General features: G+C 41.6%; 1 protein-coding gene across 2 annotated transcripts in view; it reads right to left on the bottom strand.

Moving 5' to 3' along the window:
• Positions 1–3,153: 3,153 nt before the first annotated feature.
• Positions 3,154–11,059, bottom strand: part of LOC131744767 (zinc finger protein 814-like) — a 22,693-nt gene continuing 14,787 nt past the window's right edge. For both annotated transcript variants that reach the window (XM_067019845.1, XM_067019846.1), the window contains one exon: positions 3,154–7,700. In XM_067019845.1, coding sequence (XP_066875946.1) covers positions 4,966–7,700 — 2,735 coding nt within the window. In that variant the 3' untranslated portion in view covers positions 3,154–4,965. The remainder of the gene's footprint in view (positions 7,701–11,059) is intronic.

Raw genomic sequence — 11,059 nt, 5'->3', positions numbered from 1 at the left:
AGATCCAATATCCATTAAACCATTGATGTCTCTGCCACTCATTTAGCAATACGTCTTGCACCTGACAGCTCCTTAGGGAGACCACATGTCTACTTAAAAACGGCCCCCTTCCTTCAGGGCCTGCATTATTGTCTCGTCTGTATACACCTGAGTCTGGCTCTGAGCAACCAAAGGCCCCTCATTCCCTGCAGTGTCCCTCCTTCAGGGCACAGAAACTGTATGCAGATGCCCAGGGGTCCATCTCTGCTGGTCAGGATGCATTTCTACCTCCTCAGCCTCAGGACAAAGGTCAGTTCCTGTGGCTGACTGAGGGAGGATGAGGGGGTGTCTTGAGGACAGTGTCAAGGATGCTTCCTGTCCTGGGAGACTCTCTTAAGGCTGTCCAGGCGGGAGTGTGGAAGTGATGGCTCTGAGTCTGAAACTCCACATCGGGACCGCAGAGGGCAGGGGCGTCCCGGAGTGGACCAAGACCCTCGAGCGTGGGCCCAGGTGCCACAAACCTTTTATTTCTTCCTCATCAAAGTGCACGTGGCCTCTGGGCCCTGAAGGAGGATTCAGCCAGGAGGAGGGGGATTGGTCACCGCCACTCAGGGGTGCACTTCTGTGAGGGAGCCAGGCCACGGCAGTGAAAAGGAATGACTCAGCATTTGGGCAAACATTCTGGATTTCGTGTGTTGGGCCAAGCCTGAGGGAGCACGGGGGACACAGCTTGGGGGACGAGGGAGGATTCCCAGCCCAGGGGTCTTCCGTATGGCCCACCTTCGTGTGGTGCCACCATCTCCAGGTTTCCCCCGTGTCCCGAAGCCACCCCGCCCTCCTCTGGGAGTCTGTGGTTCCCCTATCCCCCACCCTGGAGACCACCTAGCTCTCTTCCTTTATCACTGTCTCCTCTGATAGGTTACCTCAGATCACACGTGGCACCCCTGGACTTGGTGCACATGGGTCCTCAGAGGAAAAGGCCTCAACAGGTTCCCTCTGGTACACAGGCGGGAAGAGACACGAGCAAAGCAGCCCTGTGGGGTGCCCATAGGACCCTCCACCCTGCACTCCTGGGCCTGAGTCCTTCTGAGAAACCCCAACAAGAACTGGCATGGACTCAGTAACCCCGGAACCCCCAGCGTCTTCCCAATTCAGGGTGTCTGGAAAAGAAGCCCCCAGAAGTGGCGAAATCCATGCAGGTAAATAGCTGCTGGAGACCAACAATCAACAATTACAGAATGGGACAGATGAAAATCACTTGGACTAGAGCACAGGTTAGAAACCCTTACAAGGGAACTGGTTGTGTTTCTGCATTTCCTGTAAGAATAAACCCATAGGGGGACTTGCTGTGCTACTAAGGAGGTGGGGCGGGGGAGGGGAGTCATTCCCTATTTCCTTTTGATCTTGATAGGTTCAGAGTAAAGTACATCAAAATAGCACACCTTGGCATACAGAATATCTTAAGCTCAGGAGATTAAGAAAACCACAGAAGCAGAAAGGTCACTATGACCTCACTCCACTGCTGAACAGAAAATTGCCAACCGAGATTTCTATATACAGCAAATATGTCCTTCAAGAACGGATGAAACAAAACGATTTGAAATAAGAAAATTAATGCACAATTAACCCAGAAAAATGAACATTAAACGTTCTATTCAAGGACAATGAACAATGGATTGTATGTAATTCCAGTTGAAAGATCACTGATGACAGAAGGAATGATAACTGGAGAGAAATGCATGTGTTGATTGACATACATGTCACTAACTGTGTAAAGCATGAGTAATATTTCCTTACAGATTTAGAATGACAGAATCCCTATGCATACCTTGAAAAACATATATTCCTATGGGAAAAATTAATGTTTTAAACCCCTTGTAATATGCAGAAGGAAGAAAAAAATGTATGTATAACTCTGTGCTCTAATGTGTTATATAAGTGATTTTGGGCTTAAACAATAAATAGAATAAAGGTATATATTTTCAAAACTAGAAGTAAAGAAAATTGAATTACAAATAAATAGAGGGTTAAATTTTTTTTTAAGGCCAAGATAAAGAACAGCAGGCAGGGGAAGAAATCCACAAAATAAAAGGATATATTTCAACCCAAATATATCAACAATTACATTAAAGGATTGAAATAAACATTCAAAGTAGCTGTCAGTACTTTTGGATGGCCCTAAACTTCCTTAGCAAGGGATTTAATTTTCATCAAGTGAAGTTCAAGGGCAAGTTTTGAATTTCTATTCAAAGAATAAATGTTCCCTAGCAGGCTCAAACACATACAGCTACAGATGCTACAGATACACACCACCACCACACAAGTCTTCCTATTCAGCCTCATCTAACCCTGGCGGGCCCAAGGAAAGCAAGGCCACATAAAACTCATCTACCCAAATAACTGTCAGGGAGCAGTCCTGCCTATTTTGTGTCCCAGGCATTGGAAACTTTGGCTGCAGTTACTCAACATAGCTGACAGCTGATCCAGAATTCTAACAGAACAAGCTAAGCCTCTCAGGCCCACAAATGCAACAGCTCGCTCTTGAGGACTGAAGGGAAAAAAATCATTCTCTGGGACTCACCCCATCATCTCAATTATACACACGTCCTGCCAACTCTGCCTCCTAATATATTCCAGGTCATCCTGTCCTCACCATCTCCAATGCCACCATCCTGGGCTGGTCCATCATCAAAGGGCTCCCAACTACACAAAGGATTCTGTCCTGTCTCCTACATCAGTTCTTCCCTCCTAAGTTCACTCTCCACACAGAAGCCAGAGAGATTTAGAAACAAACAGATGATCACACCGTCTTGCTACACCCCTTCTCCAGCCTCCCAGAGTAGTAGGAACAAAATCCAAAGGATATCACCATAAAGAAGTGATCAAAGGAAACACTGCCAATACTGGGAAAACAAGACATCATGTTTCCTGATATGGTACACTGAAAAGGACAAGGCAGCACTTTTGCATTATCTTGGACGGGAGCAAAACAGCAACAATAAAAACAATAAACCACATAATCTGAATCTATTTATAAGGATATCTTATTGTATACCAAGTGAGGGAAATTTTACAAAGTAATTGTCATGTATTGTATAAAAAATACCAATGGAAAACAACTTGAAGGAAATCAGATTGTGTCAGAATGGACATTAAAGAGACATGAGAAATAAATGTAATTTGTGCAACTTTATGATTCTGGACTGAAAAGACTATATATAAAGGACATAAATAGGATGCTTGAGATCAGTAGGATGGCAGTTCTCTGCATTACACTGGTATTGCCTAATATGCCAGAGATCCTCTCTAATGCAGTAAAGAAAATGAACATTTAACAATTGGAAAGGAGGAAAGCAAGCTGTCCATCCTTAACACAGTATTTCCACAACTGTCCACCTTCACTAAAATCCTACTCTGGATACTCTACTCTTTCAACCCATCCCAAACCCCCGTTTTTCCTCGACTGTAACTTGCTCTTTTTCTCCCTTTTCATAGGAGCATCTTGTTCTAATATTCCATGAAATCTAATTACCTAGGTGCAGTTTCCATCAACTACAATATTGCTTCCATAAGGACTGACTCCTTTTTATGTCTTGGACATGAATATATCCCATTTACTAGAATATGCCTTACTCAAGATTGCTGCTATATTTCTTGAGACACTGAACACATGACAATAGACGTGTGTTCTTCATTTGCATCACTTTGGATATTTTTTCTAACTCCATTCATTATGTTTTCTGTGTGTTTCACGATTGCTTTTCACAGTATTGTCATTGTAACAATCTTAATTCTTCCAATGAAAGAGCATAGGATATCTTTCCATTTCTTAATCTTCAATCTTCTTCATCAATGTTTTATAGTTTTCTGAATATATGTCTTTCAAGCCCTCAGTTAATTTGTTACTAGGTATTCTATTCTTTCTGATGTGATCTGAAGCAAATTTTTTTTTTTACTTTTTGTGATAGTTCATTATTAGTGTATAGAAATGCAACAGATGTCTGTATATTTGTACTATATCCTATAGATTTGCTGAATTCGTTAATTAGTTCTAAGAGTTTTAAGGTGGACACTAGGGTTTTCTATATAAAGTATCATGTTATCTGAAAATACTGTTTTACTTCTTATCTTCCAATTTGGATGCTTTTGCTTGTCTGATGGCTGGGGCTAGGACTTCCAATACTATGTGAAATAGAAGTGGTGGGAGTGGGCATCCTTCTCTTCTTCCTGAATTTAGGGGAAAGCCTTTCAGCTTTCCACCAGTATGATGTTTGCTGTGGGTTTGTCATAAATGGCCTTTATTGAGATATGTTCCCTCTATACCCACCTGGATGGGTTTTCATCATGAATGGATGCTGAATTTTGTCAAATGCTTCTTCTGTCTACTGAGATGATCATGTTATTTTTCATCCTTCCTTCTGTTAATGTGGTGTCCTATATTGATTAGTTTTCTCTGTCCTGGGACTGGGTCACATCCACATCCCAAGATTGAGTCTGTTCCTCGATTTTGCCTGCCCCACATCCACTGCAAACCTGTGGCATGGAGTTAGCAGGACCAGATCATTGTTGGGTATGTAAGTCAGATCCTTCATAGGAAAGCCATCAATATTTGTTTCCAGTGAAACGACAGTCCTGTCAAGTCACATGTAGGAAGGAGGGGGTGTCCTGAGCAGGCCTCTTTGTGTCTGTGTGGGGGTGGCAAGAGGGTGTCCGAATGGACAAAGTGTTCTTTGAGTCCCCAAAGCAGGGTAGGGAGTGAAAGAGGAGCGCTGTGACCAGACTCATGGCCTGAACCGGTCAACCTAGCACTGTATCTTAAATCCCTGTTCACTGCTGGAAGTTCACAAGCAGATGACACCCCTTCTCTCACCCTGAGTTTCCTCTCTAAAAACGGTCCATCTGTTGCACAATGACTGCACCTGTTCCTCCCATTCTGTTACCATGTCAAACTCCTCCGAACCCCAGTGACGTCCTTATCGGCTGCATTCATAGGGCGTTTTCTCCACGATGAACTCTCTGATGATGTATTAAACTGCACTTTTGGATAAAAGATTTACCACATTCTTTGCACTCATGAGGCCTTTCTCCAGTATGGATTTTCCTATGGGTACTGAGGATCTGTCTTTGGCTAAAAGATTTTCCACATTCACTGCACTCATAAGGCCTTTCTCCAGTATGAACACTCTGATGATTTCGGAGGCCAGACCTAGAAGTAAAAGATTTCCTACATTCCTTACACTCATAAGGCCTTTCTCCTGTGTGAACTCTCTGATGATTTTGGAGGCCAGATCTCGCAGTAAAAGATTTCCCACATTCCTTACACTCATAAGGCCTTTCTCCCGTGTGAATTCTCTGATGATTTCGGAGGCCAGCTCTCGCAGTAAAAGATTTCCCACATTCATTACACTCATAAGGCCTTTCTCCTGTGTGAACTCTCTGATGTTTAATAAGGCCAGAAATAACAATAAACAATTTCCCACATTCACTGCACTCATAAGGTCTTTCTCCAGTATGAACTCTCTGATGATTTCGGAGGCCAGACCTAGCAGTAAATGATTTCCCACATTGGCTGCACTCATAAGGCCTTTCTCCTGTGTGAACTCTCTGGTGTATAAGAAGTTGACATCTATGAATAAAGGACTTTCCACATTCATTGCACACATAAGGCCTTTCTCCTGTGTGAACTCTCTGGTGTATAAGAAGTTGACATCTATGAATAAAAGATTTCCCACATTCATTGCACACATAAGGCCTTTCTCCTGTGTGAACTCTCTGGTGTATAAGAAGTTGACATCTATGGATAAAGGATTTCCCACATTGGCTGCACTCATAAGGCCTTTCTCCAGTATGAATTCTCTGATGATTTTGGAGGCCAGACCTAGCTGTAAAAGATTTCCCACATTGATTACACTCATAAGGCCTTTCTCCTGTGTGAACTCTCTGGTGTATAAGAAGTTGACATCTATGAATAAAGGATTTCCTACATTCACTGCACTCATAAGGCCTTTCTCCTGTGTGAACTCTCTGGTGTATAAGAAGGTGACATCTATGAATAAAGGATTTCCCACATTCACTGCATTCATAAGGCCTTTCTCCTGTGTGAACTCTCTGATGATTTTGGAGGGCAGACCTAGCTGTAAAAGATTTCCCGCATTCATTGCACTCATAAGGCCTTTCTCCTGTGTGAACTCTCTGGTGTATAAGAAGTTGACATCTATGAATAAAGGATTTCCCACATTGGCTGCATTCATAAGGTCTTTCTCCAGTATGAATTCTCTGATGATTTTGGAGGCCAGACCTAGCTGTAAAAGATTTCCCACATTGGCTGCACTCATAAGGCCTTTCTCCTGTGTGAACTCTCTGGTGTATAAGAAGTTGACATCTATGGATAAAGGATTTTCCACATTGGCTGCACTCATAAGGCCTCTCTCCAGTATGAATTCTCTGATGATTTTGTAGGGCAGACCTAGCTGTAAAAGATTTCCCACATTCACTGCACTCATAAGGTCTTTCTCCTGTGTGAACTCTCTGGTGTATAAGAAGTTGACATCTATGGATAAAGGATTTCTCACATTGGCTGCACTCATAAGGTCTCTCTCCAGTATGAATTCTCTGATGATTCTGCAGGACAGACCTAACTGTAAAAGATTTCCCACATTCACTGCACTCATAAGGCCTTTCTCCTGTGTGAACTCTCTGGTGTATAAGAAGTTGACATCTATGAATAAAGGATTTGCCACATTCACTGCACTCATAAGGTCTTTCACCTGTGTGAACTCTCTGGTGTATAAAAAGTTGACATCTATGGAAAAAGGATTTCCCACATTCACTGCACTCATAAGGCCTTTCTCCAGTATGAACTCTCATATGTTGAAGGAAATTGGACTTTTTGCTAAAAGATTTTCCACATTCACTGCATTCATAATGCTTTTCTCCAGTGTGAACTCTCTGATGTTGAATGAAGCTGGACCTTTGGAGAAAAGATTTAGCACATTTCTTGCATGCATAAGGCTTTTCTCCGGTGTGGATCTTCCTATGCACACTGAGGTGGTGGCTTCGGCTAAAGGATTTTCCGCATTCGCTGCACTCATAAGGCTTTTCTCCCGTATGAACTCTCTGGTGCTGCATAAGATTACAACTTTGGGTGCAGGCTTTCCCACATTTGCTGCACTCACAAAACCCTTCACTAGTGACGACTCTCTCACACATATCTGTGTGGCTGGAAGCTTTCTTGCCTTCTCCCCAGCTCCGATGAATTGTTCCACTGTGAAAAACAGCTTCACACTCGTGACTGTTGTTTCGTTCCTTCCTGATATTAGTGGTCTGTTGCTGAAGTCCCATGTTGGCTGCTAATTTCTTCCCAATTTCACTGTACACAGAGAGATTCCCTGATGTGTAGACTGTGAAGCTCTTCAAAAATGCAAGTCTCCTCATATCACATCGGAAGGGTTTCTCTCTAATGTGCTGCTTCCGGTGCTGTTGAAGGTTTGCAGTGAAATAGAACTGTTTCCCACATGCCCCACATGTGTATGCTTTCTGGCCCCTATTTGTTCCCTGCTCTTCAGCCAAGTGCAAAATGTCTCTCAAGACTGGGATGCACATCTTACAGGGCTGGGCCTTCTCAGGAGATGAACCTGCCCTGGGGGTCCTAATCTGTGATACTCCCTCCACACATATGTTCTCTTCAGAAGGTGTCTCTTCATCGACTCCACGCCAAGAACCTGAAAACAAAGACGTGATGGTGAAATTCATGTTGACATTGTTGGATGGGGGTGACACCATCACAACTGTATGTCTGACACATGAAAGAACCAATCCACGGAACTGTGTTCAGCAAATGGAGTTGGGGTCAAATTGAGGATGCAGCTGTTCTGCATTACTGGGACTTAAGGTCACAGAATTGAGGAGACCTCACCAAGCACAGGACAAAAGGACTGGATGTGGCCCAAAGGGTGAAAGACATGTTCTACAGTTCACTCCTCTGTCAATGGCTTTCACTAGGACCACATCTGCTGCTGATCTGTGATACTGTGTACAAGTATATGTCCATGCACCAGAAAATCTAACTGAAACAGTAGCTGGTATTCATGGAACATTAAAGTATACCTGCCTAATGCCATTCAACGATACCTGCACAATGTCATAAAGTATTATAGAGAAAACAATATAAAGACTACATGAGAGAAGTGGCTTAAGAGAGGTGAGAGGGAATAAATCCCAGGCTGTAGTCAGAATAAAAATGAGAAGTCGTAGAAATGACAAGTTGGCAGAGTAACAAGAATGGAGAAAAGACAAAAGAAGTGATTTGGGGCCACTGGCAAAGAGGCTAAAACACTAGTTACACAAGATATGTTCCTGATATGACTTAAAACACAGACCTGATATCAAGCCCTCCCCCAGCTGCCATTCATCTTGGCCAGACTACCTGTGAGCTCTTTTTGCTGACACCAGAGTCATGTCCATCCTGTGAAGCCCCAAGGACTCTCCATCCCCAGTTGAACAACTACATGGGACACAAATGACACAGGCCTAATAGAATGTCAGGATGAGTGAGTGGCCAATATGAGCCCAGAGGAACTAAGCACACAACAGACAAAGGAACGATATTTAAATACTACAAACAGAAACGTCAGCGGAGCCAGAGGGAAGGATGCACAGTGGATGGCGTACAAAATGCTACGAAACAAAATGGAAACAAAATGTTAGGTGTTTTTCTCCCCACCTGAAAAACGGGATGGGTTAGGAATCCATCTCCCTACCTGAAAAACACTGGATGGAGTAAAAGGTGTTAGGAATCCACTCCCAACCTGAACAACAGTGGATGGAGTACAAGGTGTTATGAATCTGTCTCCCCACCTGATTTTAAGGGTTAGTGTCTCTTTTACTGCTCTACATTTTTCTTGTTTTTTGCTTTTGGAGGGTGAGATATTTAAGGACTAAGACATTCAAAATCAGCCACTTATGTGGAGGAATTTCAAAAGTCCTATTTCACCCCCAAGAAAGGCACAGTGAAAACCCCTTAAGTTTACACCTCATGTTGATATCCAGGAAAGAGTCACCTAAAAACGTCAAAAACAAAGAGAAGCCCCCACCAGCAAACTCTTGTAAAAGTGAATACAGGATCTCCAGAGTTACAATGTTATAAGATACAAATGCTCAGTTTTAAATGACAAAAACTCACAAGACATACAAAGAAACAGGAATGTATGATGCAGTCAAAGGAAAATAACAAATCAACCGCAACTGTAACTTATAAACAGGTATACAAAAAACAGATGGCCAACTAACTAGAAAGACTTAAAAACAACTGACTAAAGGATGTTCAAATAGCTAAAAAAAAAAAAAAAAAACCAGGCGTACAGAAAAAAAAATGTTGCCTGAACGAAGTGGGAATAACAATAAAGAGAAAGTATAAGTATTGTAAAAATGGAAATTTGGGAAGTGAAAAGTACAATTGCTAAAAAAAACAGGTGTACAGAAAAAAAGTGTTGCCTGAACAAAGTAGGAATAACAATAAAGCAATAGAAAGTATAAGTATTGTAAAAAAGGAAATTGTGGAACTGAAAAATACAATTGCTGAAGTGAAAAAAAAATTTAAAACACTAGAGGGATTCAAAACAGAAAAACATAGCACACTTATGGATGGATATGAATAGTAACATCCATAAATCTAAATAAACTCCAAGCAGAATAGACTGTGAGAGCCATACTGCAGCACATTATAATAAAACTGTTGAAATGCAGAAACAAAGAATCTTGAAATCAGCAAGAGAAGTGACTCATTCCAGACAAGGGATCCCCAAGGTTATCAGCACATTTCTAATCAGAAATCTGGCCAGAAAGCAGTGGGCTGATATATTTATAAATTGTTGAAAGAAAGCAACGTGTCAACCAATAACCGTACATCAGGGAAACATCCTTCAAAAACTAAGGAAAATTAACATATTCTAATGTAAACAAAAGCTAAAGAAGTTCTTTAACACTAGACTTGCCTTGCAGCAAATGCTAAATGGAGTCTTTCACATTGAAATGAAAAAAACACTAAACGGTAATTCAAAGTTATTTGAAGAAATAATGATCTCTGATAAAGGGAAATCTATAGAAAATTATAAAAGCTACTGTGATTGTAAGTTTATAACAGCACTTTTTCATTTTCTACCTGATTGCAGAGAATAACGCATTTAAAAAAACCATAGTCTCAAGTTAAACACACCGCATACAAGTATGTAATTTTGTAAAATCAATACTAGAAAATGGTGGGGATAGAGCACTACAGAAGCAGAGATGTTTTTGTAATGTTATTGATGGTAAGGTGGTGTAAATTAAAATTAATATGCTGGTAGGTTTAGGATATAAAATGTAATCTCCATGGTAACTACAAATAATCATATAATGTACACAAAGGAAATGAAAAGGCAATTAAAACATATCACTAAACAAATTTAACTAAATACAAAAGGAGAAAATAACAAAAAATAAGGAAAAACAAGCTCTACTGCATACAAAAAACAAAGAGCAAAATGACAAAAATACCTCTTATCAGTAATTGCTCTAAATGTGAATGGATTAAACTCTCAAAGCAAAAGACAGATTTTTTTAAATGATCCAACTGTATGCTGTTGACAAAAGTCAATTAAATTGAAAATGAGGGCTTCCCTGGTGGTGCAGTGGTTGAGAGTCCGCCTGCTGATACGGGGGACGTAGGTTCATGCCGCAATCCAGGAGGATCCCACATGCTGTGGAGTGGCTGTACCCACGAGCCATAGCCATTGAGCCTGCGCATCCAGAGCCTGTGCTCCACAACAGGAGAGGCCACAACAGTGAGAGGCCCGCATACAATCAATCAATCAATCAATCAATCAATAGAAAATGAAAGATTAGAAAAATATTTCATGCAAATAGTAACCAAAAGAACACAGGGGTGGCTATTATTCATATCAAACAATAAAGAAGTCTAGGGACTTCCCTGGTGGTGCAGTGGTTGGGAATCTCCCTGCCAATGTAGGGGACACGGGTTCAATCCCTTGTCTGGGAAGATCCCACATGCCATGGAGCAAATAAGCCTGTGTGTCACAACTAC

The sequence above is a fragment of the Kogia breviceps genome, chromosome 18 (assembly GCF_026419965.1).
Source record: "Kogia breviceps isolate mKogBre1 chromosome 18, mKogBre1 haplotype 1, whole genome shotgun sequence".
Classification (NCBI taxonomy): domain Eukaryota; kingdom Metazoa; phylum Chordata; class Mammalia; order Artiodactyla; family Physeteridae; genus Kogia; species Kogia breviceps.
Note: the sequence above shows the minus strand (reverse complement) of the source record. Positions and strands in the feature narration are given on the sequence as shown.